Genomic DNA, 15,041 nt, shown 5'->3' with positions numbered 1-15,041 from the left:
GACTGTGGAATTTTTAATGAGGGAGAAGAAGTAGATGCCATTTTAAGGATGTTAAGAAGATAAATGAACTTTTTTTGTGTGACAAACCATAGAAGACTCAAATTATTAAGAGTAGAGTATTTTATCTGCATCTTGAAACATGCCTGGAGGGGATCTTTAAGCTTTTTCAGGCAGTGTGAATTGCCCAAACAACTACACAACTACAGCTACACTACACAGCACCAGCAAAACTGTTTGTGTTTTATTTGATGTACTTTACAGGCTTTTCTCAATTAACTTCTAATGGTAGCCAAGATAGTTTGGCTTACTTACCCAAAGCTTTGAGATATCTGAGATTTCTGCTGCCACAACCCAAACCCAGTGGAGGTATTTGAAATCTAGTTTGTGGTGCTCACAGCATCAAAAAATTGCTTTAAAAAAATAAACATTTCTTTTAAGAAACAGTGCTTTCTATTTCTTCAGTGGAAAATAGTTCCAATGAAAAATGGAAAGTCACATTGGTATTTTTGAATATAATTTTTCAATAGTGTGAGTGCCAGAAATAAAATCTCATTAAACTCTGTTATTGGGTTGGCAGCAGAAATCTCACACATCTGAAAATCCAAGCAAATAAAAATTGGGTGAAGTTTGTCGATTGGGCAAACTGATCCTTTTAAAGAAATTTCTTTCCTTTAAATGATGCGCTGATTCACATTCCAGGAAACTTTCAAATAAAAAAATATTTTGCAATAATCTCTATCGCTACCAAAAAAACACTTAAATCTCTCTGACTTGACCTTTTTTCAAACGGTCCATGTGGTACAGCAGTGGGAAGTTCACCAAATCTGTAGTCCCAGGACTCAGTCCAGTCATGTGATCATTCGGGGTGCATTCCACATATCGAGAGGGGATTGTAAGAAAAAATATTGCACAACAAAGACCATTCATATTTGTACCAATCTTATAATTTATTTAAATATATTTCATTTTTAAATATATATGTCTTTCACACCCATTTGATATATGCCAGTCACTTTAATTTATGGTAGAACTGTGGATTCCTCTTACGCTTTGTTTTACAGTATGTACATTTTACTCTTGCTTTAAATTGGTCATGGCCTACATTATGTACAGTGGAACCTTGTGACAATTCAAACATATAAATATAGACTGTATCACGCTCAAACAAGATCCACAGGAGGGCTGTGACTTTCAACTGCCACTTTTTTTTTTTTTTTTTTTAGTATGTCTTACAAAGACGCAGAGAAATGTTCATGCACTTAATAATTTAATCATAGTTCTCAGTGTGAGCACAAGTGAGTGAAACTATGCCGTGACTGCCGTGGGGGTCTGTGAGAGCTTTTTGTCTGCGTAATAGGTAGTGCAGTAGAAGGGATGGGCTCAACCTTGTACAGAGCAAACCAATTGCAGAAGGCGAGTCGTGCCTGTTCACACTAAAAATAGTAAATTTGGATTTTGCTCTTTTCATAAAGAAATGAACAAAATAAAAATATGCAATCCCTTTTTTGTTTTAGCAACATCGTTTTGGATGCCAGCAGGAAAAAAAGGCCCCAGTTTATCTTCTCTCAGCCTTTTTGTTTTCTTCTCTGCTCCATGCTTGAGTTTCACCATCTTTATCCTGGTCTGGTGTTGTTGCCTGGTTGCTCCCTCGTGGTGACAGCCAGCCATCGATGCCCAGCCAGAGCAGTGGGTGGCAGTAATCCACGCCTTAGTAGAACAGACCTCACTGAAGGACAATACTGTGCCTAATATCAGTCGGGGCTGGTCAGAGTATTTTAGGCTTCCCTCTTTCTGTCCAAGGCACTTTTTTTTCCCCAAGTTTTGTCTTCTGGATAACTCGTGTTTGGCGTCAACCTGCAATGAAGGGGAAGTGAGATTCAGCGCTGTCTCCAACTTGGCAGCACCTGACAAATGCTTTCCTTTCCAAAGAGAATCACGAACAATAAAACTTGATTTGCCACAGATCTGCTGCTCTTGCTGTGCCGCTGCGAGGGCCTGTGTGTATCAACACAGCACGCATAGCCTATCACCACTGTGAACAATTGTCTTAGTATCTCCAGACAAAAAAAACATCTTTACGCTGTGAACTTAACCTAAGAGAACAAATGATACATGTTTTAGCTCTGTGTATACAAAGGAATCTGTCTTAATCCTTCACTTTTAATATTGGTCTGATGCAGTGGTGGAAAAAATATTCTACTCTTTAAAGGACCAGTGTGTAGGATTTAGTGGCATCTAGCAGTGAGGTTGCAGATTGCAACCAACTGAATATCCCTCCCCCTTCCCTTCCAAGAGTGTAGGAGAACCTATGTTGGCCGTGAAACTCACAAAAAAACGCAAAAGGCCCTCTCTACAGCCAGTGTTTGGTTTGTCCATTCTGGGCTACTGTAGAAACATGATGGTGCAACATGGTGGGCTCCATGGAAGAGGACCATCGATGTAATAAAAGAAGTGGATACAGCGTTGGAGGTGGGGCCCTGTTCATTCCTATGAAAGTTGCTCAGTGGTGCATGAAGCCAAAAAGGTTGCAGCTATGAAATTACCCGGAACTTCAGCATTTGTGCGGCCCATAGAGCAAGCACACTAGTGTTTCCTTTAACCCGGCCTCCCAACCACATTTGCACCAGAGACTTCTGCTGGTTGAGCTGGCTAACTTCTGGTTTAGCCCTCCACTAATTTAAATGGGGATAAAATAATTAAATTGTGCGGCTCTTCTAGACTTTCCAAATGTTATCAGACTGAATGGATCAAATTCTGATAGTGAAATGATTCATTTCACGGAGGTTGTGATGCTCAAAAAAATTTACTACAGCCACTCCTTTTCCCACCATTGTGTGTGGGAAAAATGCTTTTTGGGCCAGTGTGCATCACATGACAGACCCAGAAGTTGTAATTATATGATTTGGTCACTATGTCAAATTGGCTTCAAAGCCTGGTGCTGTTCCTGGGGGCTTGAAAAGGACCTACTCCCTATGTAGATATAAAGGGCTCACTCTAAGGTAACAAAAAATACAACAATTCTTATTTTCAGGTGATTATATACTTATTATAACATACTCATGAATATTATATTCCATTTCTCCCAAGTCCAGTCTGCTAGATGCCACTAAATCCTAAACATTGCACCTACTAGAAAATGTCCTGCATTCTTTATTTTGGTATTACTATTGATGTATGAATGTGTAACAGCATGTTAATGCCATCACTGGTCAGAATTTTAACTAATCTGTGTACCGCTGCGTTTAATCTGTGAAGTAACTATAGCTGTCTAATATATGTAGTGGTAAAAAAGAGCAAAAAACTACTGTATGTAAGTATAAAATAACTGAAAATCTAAATACTAAGTATAGTACGAGATGACAAGTACCCCAAAAAGTACAGTGTTTTAATAAATATAGTACTAAATTCCTTTCCATACTCATCTGATGCATCATGTATGGTGGCAAATTCCAGTTGTGCTGGAACCAGCTTGTCACTTGTCTTTCGAAACTTCAATAATTTCACCTGTACCTCTTATTCTCACACAGTGTTATGTACTCTGGCCTGTCTGGACTGTCTAACAAGCAACAACACACCAGCACTTTGACCATGTGTCCTGGGTGCACATCTTCTCTTGAAAACAAAGCCAACATACATCATTCATGGTAGAATTACTGTATTGTAGTACCTTATGTGTGCTACCCCTCTGTGCACTGCGGGCTGCCGGCTAGCCGTGTGAGAAGCCGCGCACATCTTTTGAAATCTGCGAGGAGAAGATGAAATGGAGATACATGAGTGGATGCTTTTCACACACTGTGTTGACACTGGACAAGAAGAGAAATTTGTGATACTTTAAAAGTGATAGTGTAATTGCAAGCTTACACGCAGGTATCGTGCAGTCTCTGGTGTGGTGGTAGAGTCTGTACACATGCTTCCTGCACTTGGGACTGAAGTAGAGTGGACCTGGAAGAGAACAGGCTGTAAGAACATTTCCATTACCGAATCCACCTGTGCTGACATCTGGTTTACAGCCTTTATCTAAAGCTATCATTCACTTTTCTTGTATTTTTGACTACCTCAGCCATCATCCCTCCCTCCCTCCCATCCCACTCTGACTTTATCATAAAGTTCCTTTCTGACTTTATCATACTCCTGACACAAGTCTCCTACAGTAAGCACTGATGTTATACTGTATGTGGTGACCCATCAGGATTCTGTGACCTGTCCTGATATTCTTACCCTAACCCTAATCTCCTAAACTTAACCCTAACCCTAACCATCCCACTCCTCATGCCTAAACCTAACCAACACTGCAGGTCACAGAATCTGATTGGTCACCAAACACAGTGTATCACCAGCAATGCAGTAGTTTGCAGTGGGAACTTACCTGTTATATGTTTTAGGAATTTCTCCTTCTTTCTGAGATCTCTGGGAAATACGACTGTTAAGAGAGAGAAGATTGGAAAGGAGCGTCAGGGTTGAACACTGCAAAGTAGAGAAATACACCCACATTTATCACTAAAAGGCCTATTAACATGAATTATCTCAGGACAGTTATAAGCTTGTCTGGACCTTGGATGTATTGGTAAAAACTGAGGAAATATGACAGTTTATAGCCATAAGCTAACAAAAATCCGAGGTATTTTAAAGGGTTGGTTTACTCAAATAACAGAAACACATATTTTCCCACTCCCCTGTAGTGATATCAAGACATGAAGGTAGTTGTTTGTCCAAGATTCAAGATATCTGCCTCTGCTTTCAACCTTGTATCTGCACATCTAGATACCACAGTAGGTAAGAGAGAAAATATGCTATTTTGGGGGTATTTGGGTGCAACAACCCTTTAACTTTATCCTGCCTAACTTCCATCAGTCTACAATGACTTTGCAATGATGTGAAACATATTCCAGTAGACTACATCCCATCGATCCAGTATGAAGGGTTCCGCCTGACAAGTGTCGTTACTCACCGACAACCTGATCCCCTCTGTCTATTTTCAAGTTGCTTAAATCCTTTGGCTCCACCGGGGTGGTCCTCGCCCTCGCTGTTAACGGGGCTTCCGTTTTCGCGCTGTGGTGACCCCGGCTCTCCTCCACGTGTCTCACGATCTCCGCCATCCGCCTCAAGTCCCGATGCGCGTCCCTGCCGGCCGCCGCTGGGGCCGCCGAGGGCGCGCTCTCGCTGCAGTGGCCGGTAAGCGTGCACATCAGTAGCACCAGTCCCATAGTGAAGTGTCTGCGCAGTCTGCTCATAGCTCCCGTGGAGTGAGAGAGAGAGGGAGAGAAAAAGTGAACTCCTTCTCCGACGCCTTTTGAGGGGGGAAAAAGGTTTAACCGAACACCTGCAAGAAAGGTCGAAGATGAAAGTCAAATTGTCAGTGTTTCTCAAATTATTCACCATTAAATGACACAGAACATCATTGCACCCTCTGAGAACACAGTAAAGAAGTCTAAACTGCTGTCTGACATCGTTAAAGTCATAATAAACACTAAGATCAGACTTTTCCAGCTGTCCAAATGTGTTTTTCTATCCACACGTCAGGTTCCCATACTGTGATTATACCAAATTTTCTATAAATTCTTTAAAAATCGCTTTAGAGACCATTTAGTTCTAGCTGTTTTAACCAGACCATGTATCAATAGGCTATAAGTACAGGTTTGCTGGTGACCCAGTTGTGGTTTAGTTGCTAACTTGTTTGGGAACTCTTTTTGAGATCAAAATTTCTTTTGCGAGAGAAAAGAGAGTTGAGAACAAATAACATGCACATTAGATCACAGCAAATGTACTTTTTATCTGACCAAAGTAAACTCATTGAATGATGGGTAGCTATATATAAAATATAATTACCTTAAGGCCTGTATAGCCTCTTCAGTGAATAGTATGAATCCTCTGCGTCCAGTAAGGATGAAAATGGAAATAAAGGAGTGTTTGCAACTTCAGTAAAGTTCCCTGATTCTGTCTGGTCCGAAAGATGTCCCTTTTAAAGTCTCCACTTATGTATGAAAAACAGACGCTTCTGAAGTCGTATAAGTGTTCGCTGAGCATCTGTGGTCATCCTCTGATCACCGGACGACTGCAGGGAGAGAGAGTGGACAAACGGCTCCAAGTCCCGTGTGCGTCCTCCGCTGAAGTAGCACAACAGTCGCACTGAAGTTCACTTTTTATTCTGTCTCGCAGACGTGGTGACCTGTCCCTTGTGGGTTACTCCGCCGTGTCTGTGATAATAATAAGACGCATTATTGGCACTCCTGAAGCGGAAAGTCCACTTGAGTTTGCTGACCATCACTTGAACGCCGTTTGAAGTTTTCTGCGCCCCCCCTCCTTTCCGTTACTCCATTTATCTGTGCGATACGCGGTTACAGGAAGCGTTTTCTCCACTAATACTTCCACTGAAATTTCCAATTAGCCATGCATACAGCACAGATACCGGCATCTCAGTGGAAATGCTCCCATATCCTTCTTGCGATTTTCATAACCACATTTAGAGCCATTGCGCGCTTTACGTCCATCGTGGGATTTGAAACACAATTACGCACCGTTTAAGGCTGATTCTATGAAAATTAATTACGCACGGTTTTTTTTTGGTCAGACCAAATGACTCCTCAGCATAGTTGAAGTCCACAGAAGGTTTCTCTCTCATTGGGGATTAGTGTGTACTAGTCTTCTGTGGTCAGTGCAGCTCCTTTAAGTCAGGGCGTGCAGTTGGCTCCCATGCATGCTCCCCCCTCAAATCTGACTGCCTTAGACTAAAGTTGTTTGCTTATTATGGGGGAAAGTAGTATGTTTCACAACCACAAGAATAAAATTAATGCAGCACCACAACTCAAAATATTCAATAGATGCGTTAAACAAAAACAAAACAAAAAAATCAAAACGCACGACTTTAAACTTTTTTTTTTTAGGTCTTTCCGGAAATACACCAAATTTATCTCATATCTTGTATGTTCCATTATCTCATCATGTCTGGCTACTTGGAAACAGGCTATTGGTGTTTTCACGCTGAGCAAAGTAACTCTTGCGGCCGTGCGTAAAACCTTGGTGCTGAAAGGACAGCGCGCACTGTCACCCAGCCCCAGTCCCCTCCTCTGAATGGGCGATGCTCTGCGTCTGTTCAGGAGAGATTTGGTGGTAATGGCAGGGCACTATGCTGATTAATTATATCGACCAAAATGAAAACAAAAAGTAAGGAGCCTGGTGATTCACAACAGGAGTTATCTTGACTTTTTGAGGATCAAAGAGGATGCATCCAACTTCTTTTTGAAGGTGTAATGAGAAATCCAGTGACATCATATAACAGTGAGGTTTAAGAAAGGTCCAACCTGCCTACATCTACATTGTAGATGCCATGCATAGTATACTGTACATTCTACAGTATACTATGCATGGCAGATGTGTCCTAAGATTGCAAGTGAGGTCAGATTTTTGAGGAAGAAACAGCATCTGTAGCAGAGCCTGACCTCTGACATGACTGTGTGAGAGTCAAATGAATACCTTATTGTCTCACAAAAAACAATTAAGTTATAATCATCATCAATAATATTCCCAACTACACCCATTATAATGTTTACATAAACCTGTCATATCCTTTCTATTAAATGCAGAACTAGAAATGTATTCCACCATCCAAGTCTTTGATATATACGAATTTCCCTCTGAAAAGGAGAATTATGTGTATTATCCTAATGATAAACTGCAAATATTATATCAGAATGAATAAATATTCTTTGAATGCACTGAATTATTCTGCAGTGAGAGCCAGCTGTTTCAGCAGGGGGCATCATTCTGCAATCACTGGACATAAAAAATGTTCACTCTGTACTCTTCTGCCTTTTGGCCATAACACCACTTTGCCTGCATTTTGGCTGGATTTGACTTTTGCCATCTTTCCATATAGATCAAAGTGCCATCACTGTGCTAAATCAAGAAAAGCATCATATCAGGTTACGCCACAAAATAACAGACAATGTCTGTGAACATTCTTGGTTAGTTCAGTGAGAATAGCTATAAATTCAGTCTGACTTTAAGGGAAAAAAAGAAAAAAATATGAGTGGGTTTAAATCGCCATTAAAGAAAGAGGAAGGTTGATGTTTTCATAAATGTCAGTATTCTTGTAAATGGCCTGGCAAGCAGGTCAGTTAAGACAGAAGAATAGCTATTCTAACTGTATACTTTGGCAGTTTGCTTCCTATCCACTTCAGTAAGTTGTCTTCATTATGTTTGACTACTGCTGTAAATTTTTGGAAATATCTGCTGCACATCATCGTCGTCAGATTGTCTTGTGGGAAGGAACATGAACACACAAAAAAAGGGATGACATTGCTTGTTAGAATTGCTATTTGGACATGCAAATAACCTTGTTTAACCCCTGTTTTCTTTATCCTTCTGCAGTTGTATGACCTTTTTAAACTTTATGGAGTCACATGTTTAACTATTTGTCCAATATGTGTAGGTCAATGAGTCATGTTCATATGACTTTCATTAAACCGCATGTGGTAAACCTCACAGATGCAGTGTGGTGGCCACTGATTTCAACACGCTCATTCTCCTTTTTCTCCTGAACTCTCAGTGATACTTTCCTTCTGAAAGATTGTTTAATTAATCAATTAGTGGAGGATGTGATCATCTTCCCATAAACGTGCCTTGAGCTTCCTGAACTTCTTGTCCAAGTGGAAAAATTTCACTTTCACTCTGTTCAAGGTTATTCAAGGGCACTTTCTCAACTTTGTCAAAGAGCGTGGTCTTTTCAGATCTGGGCCACAGCAAAAGGAACCCACTTCTGTAATCAAGGATGTTGAGAATATTTTCATTCATCGGGGTCGAATAAACTGACACTTTCAAGAAAAACAAGGTTGGGTTTGATGGCTGTGACTTTTAAATTGACCAATAAAACCCTGGGCAACACATCCTGAATTGTGTGAAAATAGGAAACATGCACTTTCATTTACTGAAGAATTTGTGTTTGGGGGCAGGATTAACATCCAAAGTGAAGGCCCAGCTTGGAAACCAATTGTCCTCCAACAACATTCAGGCCTGCAATGACTTATCACTGTCCTGCTGCTGCCATCCATGCAAGACTTTCTCTCCATGTGTTTCTGGTGAGAGAAAATCCCCCTAATAGATCAAATAGACCCTTCATGCCTCTTAATGCTTGAGATTCTTGTTTCACTCATTTTCATCTTTCACAGCATCTTTCTCTCTCTCTCTCTTCCCTCAGTCTTTCAGCAGATGGTTGGCTTTTACCTTGCTACAACTTGAGCTGGGTGTAGACAGTAAATTTTCCCGCTGTGCATCCGTTAAGTCAGTCAACACATGTATCGAATATGGACGTTTTAGCCGCCCATGATGAAACCCAGCTTATGGTAGGTTACAGCTGTGGTGGTGGGATGTGTGTAGTTAGCAAGCAGCTGCACAGAATAGGAAGGACGTTTGACAGCTTAAATAGACTGTCTGGTTGGTGAGGTTATGTATTGCCTTCACCAATTAGGTGGTCTGTTGGTGAGGGCAGTAAAACAAGCATTACAGCAGCTTGGTAGTCGTTCTGAAAATATTACGTGTCCCCAGAATCACATTTAGTGTAGTGGCCAAAGTCAAAACTGCAGATCGTGCTATGTCCAGGGGCCCAGAAGGTATTTTTGTTTTTACACACACATATTTAAATAAATGGTTGAAAAACTATGAGGAAAATTCACACGCCACTTGTTGGTTTTACACAGTTTGAACCATTAAGTCCAATCTTACACAAACAACAAGGTCCACTCTGTTCTAGAGCTTTCCAACGTATCACGCAATCTTCCTCAGCACATCGATTTGCCCAGGACTTCTTTGTCCTTGTTGGCTTAAAAGTTGAGATGGACAGTTTGTTCTTGAGCTCACGACCTTTTGATTTCAACTGGTTTATTTTGATGTGTCAGGCTCAAAATATATTTCCAAGAAGGTTTGCACATACAAGGAATTTGGCTTGTTGTTGTGGTGCATAACAATTGAAATATACAAAGCAGGAGAAAACACAAGGACCACAAGTCATGCAATCATATCTGATATAAAACAGAAATGTAAAATAACAATATTTAAAATATTTTCTAAACTGAAAACTATCAATCCAATTTCTGTCAAAAGTCACCAAGAGCTGTATTTTTGTCATGTAGCTGCCTTGTGTTATGAGCATAGGAAGGCAGTAGAAGTAGGAAGCAATTACAACATTTGTATGATAAATGTGCTGTGTAAGCAGTTTTAACTGGATTCAAAGCGGAACCATGTTTAGATACTGTATAGTACCCCATCCAGTGGTTAAAGGTACAGTGTGTAGAATTTAGTGGCATATAGTGGAATGGACTTGGCAGAAATGGAATATAATGTTCATAAATATGTTTTAATTAGTGTATAATCACCTGAAAATAAGAACCACTGTGTTTTCATGACCTTAGAATGAGCCCTTTATATCTACATAGGGAGCGGGTCCTCCTCTATGGAGCCCGCCATGTTTCCACAGTAGCCCAGAATGGACAAACCAAACAAAGAGAGGGCCTTTCGCGTTTTTTGCAGCCATCATAGGTTCTCCTACACGTTTGGAAAGGGGGGTTGGGGGTGGGAGGGTATTCAGTTGGTTGCAGTCTGAACCTCCCCACTAGATGCTACTAAATCCTACACACTGCACCTTTAATATTATAGATGCATGGTGTCAAAGAGGTATTTGAGCGTGACCGTGGTCTGACAAAATAAAACAAAAATAACTTAACTCAAGGTCCACATAGCTTTTTCTGGAGCTTTCAACCCACAGCGAATGCAGTTTGTTCCGTCGCTGTCATCGTTTGACCTATGTTCGGATCTTTGGCCATATGAAGGGGGCAGATCATAAGGGCCAAACAAATCCACTAGTGTCAAAAATGAGCTACTGTATAGGCCCCTCCTGCCCCCCCACCCACCCTGTTTCTCTCTTCTTTCTTTGCATTTTATATGTATCAGTGAATAATTGCTTTGTAGTAGTTTGTTTAAGCACAAATTTATTTAGTGCCACAATGTAAACACAATATGAACTGAAACAAAAAAGGCCTGACAACTAGATTTTAACTCAAGATCAGTATATTATGCAGGTGTTGCCACATGGCCTTTATCGTTTCAGGTAATAATGTGAGGTAATTTATAGCGTATTAACCAATACATTTTCATATAATTAAAGTACCACAAACCAATTGCCACATGGTGAACCTGGGAGATTAGTGAGAGAATAATGGAGCATGGAACAAATTATTAAAGGCTTTGTTCTGCCATACAGGTGTTTTCAACTAAATAGATCTCTTTTTATGACTGTGCTGGCATGTGCTTCTATGCTTCACTGTTATATCTCAGGGAGAGGTATAAGATGGATGTGGGAGATCGTTAAGGGCTAGCTAGTTAATGTTTTTGACTGTCTTTAACTGAACAACAAAGTAGACAACAGAATAAAACAATATGCCAAGCCGAGATGTTCCGGACAGACATCACATGCACATGCCAACAAGAAATTGGCTTTGTCCTCAATCCTGCCTTCACTTGGAAAAATTCACCCAACTTGTCAAACATACAATTGCCATCTATTCATATAAAGTGTCGTTCAGTTTCAATAAACTTTAAAGCATGATTGCTTTTTGTTGTCAAAATGAAAAATGAGTTAATGTTTCCTGATTGCAAAATTGCAGGTTTTTGGTTGCAGAGTCGCCACTACTGTGCCAATAAGAAATGTGTTCCACATCCAGGGCTGCAGAATAGAGGCAATGTGAAAACACTTGACACCAGAATGAGAATAGTGTGGAAAAAACTGAAACTGCCTGAAGCAGCAGCTTTCACTGGATAAGTAAAGGTTAGAAAAAGACATATCTTTTCAGCAATGCAATCTGCTCTGAATGGGTGTGCCTGTGCAAATATTGTACATGTCTGCATGTGTGTGTGTGAACAGAAGAATGTATACATCATAAATCATTTTCCTTTGATGTGGAATGCATTGGACAGATCAGGGATGTAGTGGGATTACTTGAGCACATGGTCTCCATAAGAAAAAACATGTAATCAGAATAGAATATGGATTCATTAAATGTTCCTACAGACAAACATGATTACGTATATGAATAATTGTGATACCACTTTGACTGATATATTTGATGCCATTTGAATAAAGGTGTGGAATCTTAAAGGGGCGTGTTTCTAGATTGTGAAAGGCAACACCCTGCACTCCTTATTTGGAAGGTCCTGGTTCTGGCGCCAACTATAAGCTGCCACTCTGGGCTTCAAACCGGCTCCACTGCAAACCAAATAGTGACGTCACACCCTGCTACGTCCACCTTTATATATGGTCTACTCCGTAAAAATAAAATGCAGGACAGTCTGGCTAAAACATTGAACAAGGCTCAACTGATGTCATCTGGCAAGATGTTGCATTGACATTGCAGCGCAGTGAAATAAGTGCAAGTGCACATTCCTGGTAGATGTGTATACCGTTTACCTTGCGATTGTCATGACAAAAGATAGAATAGTTTGCCATTTCATGATCACACAAACTGGACTTCCTGGATCATATTTCACGTCTCACCAGTACCTAAAGTAACTCACCTTCACCTATTCATTGTTCTGTTTTTGGATTGAATGCCCACTTACACATCGAACAGATGTGAAGCAACATTAAGCATTTGTTTGGAGTTGTGTTTCTGGCCACCTGGCGAATGTTAAATCCAGTGTTTACTCTTTGTGGTTGATCTCCACCAACTTCTCAGGGAAATATCTGGGTCTTTAGTTGCTAAATGTGCCATTATGTTCACCAGCTGGTCACTAACTTTGTCTGTCTGTACAATGGGTTTTTGGGGCTTTTTTTGCAGCTGCCTGCTGCAGCTAAAAACAACACTATAAGAGAGGTAAAAGTGAACCAAAATAGTAAAGTTGCAGGCTGTAAAACCAACAAATGAGCTGAGGGCAACCTCAGACTCGGTGATAACCACAACTAAACTGTGCCACATGAAAACCACATGACTGAACAGTTGCACATATATTAATGTCACTGGGTATTAAGGTTTCTGTTTTGAAATGGGTTTTGCTGTTGAAATCATACTAACCTGTTGTTAGTGGATTCATACATGCAGCTGCTGCACAACCCGGTGAACTGGTGGTTTCTGTGTTGCACAAGAAAATATTTTATGTCTATCATTTACTGTACTTCTACCAAGAAATATACGCCAAACAGCTGTTGCTTCTGCATCCTAAAGGAATCTGAAAGTTAACATGAAAATAAGTTAAACATAAATTAGCTGAACATACACATGCTAGTTCCCTTTATTGTTTTTTTTTTAAACAATTGCAATCTAACAGGAATTCAAAGCTACACACTCCTCTTTCCCTCCTGGTTGGAATCAATCCAGAAATGTAAAGCAAACATTTTTCCTCCATGTAAGATACACATGTTTGTTATTATAAGTTGGAGTCAAGGAAGGAGAGGTGGGTGAAAGTAATGTTCTTTAACACTTTATGTCTTCAGACAAACCCAGCCTGTCTGTTGCATTTTTATGGTTGAGAGTTGATGATGACTGGGTTGTGATCAGTACCACTGGTGCAATCTCCATCTGGCTGCCAAACTCCTTTCTTACCAGGACAAAAAGACATGATCACATTATCCCTCTGTTTGCCTCCCTATGCTGGCTCCCTGTTATATTTTGCATTGTCTTTAAAATCTTATTGCTCACTTTTAAGGTTTTTAAACAGCCTTGCACCTACATACATCTCTGATTTATTGACCTGGTATGTGCCCTCTCGGCCATTAAGATCTGCGGATGGAGCCCTGCTGGTTACTCGCAGGTCACGGTTGGTGACCAATAAGGGTGATCAGGTTTTCCAACAGAGTTCCCACACTATGGAACTCTTTCTATTTCTATGGAAATCTCTAATGTCTTTTAAATCTCTTCTTAAAACTTTTCTCTTTGTGAGAGCTTTTGGAAATGGTTGATATATGTTTTTATTTGATCGTATTAATTTCATTGCCTTTACTTTCTTTTTATCTGCCTTGCCTGAGTGCCATGTATAAAGTGCTTTATAAATAAAGTTTATTATCATTATTACTGAAACTAGAGAAACACATGCTCTGTGTTATCCGAGGGGCAATTCAGATCAAATCCTGCAAATGTAACTGTCTTTCATTTTAAGCAGCTCATTCGGTGAGTCCAGCATAATCAGGCATGGAAACATGCAAATGATGTAAAAACACACAAACAACATTTGAACCCACACGGTTGACAGCCACATGGAGAGAGCATGATTGATGAATTTTTAAGTGCAACGAGGGAAGTATTATTTCCTCTGCTTCGTAATGGACTAGCTCACAGCTCAGGAATGGCACTTTGGCTGTCAGTCTGACTGACTGGGTCTGAGTCTAACTGGGATTTGTGCAGAGTGCAATGACTCTGAAGACCTTTGGCACAGACGTCCAGACCTTTGGCACACTAGTTGTTGGAGAACACAATTTTGGTTAATTTGACATTTTTACTGTCTGTTGAAAAAGAAATGATGAGGTCAGTATTGCTTCGTCATTAAACCTGACAGACCCTTGCTGGGAAGAAAATAAAATTCATAATTTTTGGTACATTCTGTTGCTCCCATGCAGTGTTGGACGTAACAACTGCAAGTCAGAATGAACTGAAATCAGACAGTGGTCTTCCTTACCACAGGCGATATATCGAGTGACTTTAGTCATTGTAATCCTTTTAATTTGTAATTTGCAATTTGTCACCCAAGTCACAAATTAAAGGGGGAAACCTTAATAAATGAGTGGAAATGAAACAATGAAGCAATAACATCCTAATATGCTCTGTGTCATTTATAAAATTACTGCTACGACATGTCAAAATATCTGCAGTGAAACAGGCCAATTATTGTGGGATTGGGGATACAGCTCATCTGGTAATTGTTAGAGTCAGTCTTTAGTGAAAACTGCATTTAGATTGAGGGATAAGTATGTTCCAGAGGTTGTGGTTCAAAGCACACATTTGTTGACTGTGGTGTGTGTGCATTAGTGCGATGCGTGAACAACTCCTCATCAGGTGACTGAG

General features: G+C 40.2%; 1 protein-coding gene across 1 annotated transcript; it reads right to left on the bottom strand.

Moving 5' to 3' along the window:
- Nucleotides 1–922: 922 nt before the first annotated feature.
- LOC123000044 (ALK and LTK ligand 2-like) lies at nt 923–6,604 on the bottom strand. Its single transcript, XM_044377480.1, has 6 exons — nt 5,827–6,604; nt 4,949–5,320; nt 4,367–4,420; nt 3,862–3,942; nt 3,668–3,742; nt 923–1,854 (listed from the first exon to the last, which is right to left on the bottom strand). The coding sequence occupies exons 2-5, from the start codon at nt 5,229–5,231 to the stop codon at nt 3,678–3,680; spliced, it is 483 nt and encodes a 160-aa protein (XP_044233415.1). The 5' UTR covers nt 5,232–5,320; nt 5,827–6,604; the 3' UTR covers nt 923–1,854; nt 3,668–3,677.
- Nucleotides 6,605–15,041: the final 8,437 nt, after the last annotated feature.

Source organism: Thunnus albacares, chromosome 16 (assembly GCF_914725855.1).
Source record: "Thunnus albacares chromosome 16, fThuAlb1.1, whole genome shotgun sequence".
Taxonomy (NCBI): Eukaryota; Metazoa; Chordata; class Actinopteri; order Scombriformes; family Scombridae; genus Thunnus; species Thunnus albacares.
Note: the sequence above shows the minus strand (reverse complement) of the source record. Positions and strands in the feature narration are given on the sequence as shown.

Excerpts from the sequence above, each read along its gene's own strand:
- LOC123000044 (XM_044377480.1), bottom strand. The coding sequence starts at position 5,231 with ATGAGCAGACTGCGCAGACACTTCACTATGGGACTGGTGCTACTGATG. Across the intron at positions 4,421-4,948 it reads CAGAGGGGATCAGGTTGTCG|TCGTATTTCCCAGAGATCTC; the intron begins GTGAGTAACGAC and ends CTCTCTTAACAG. Across the intron at positions 3,743-3,861 it reads AGACTGCACGATACCTGCGT|ATTTCAAAAGATGTGCGCGG; the intron begins GTAAGCTTGCAA and ends TTCTCCTCGCAG.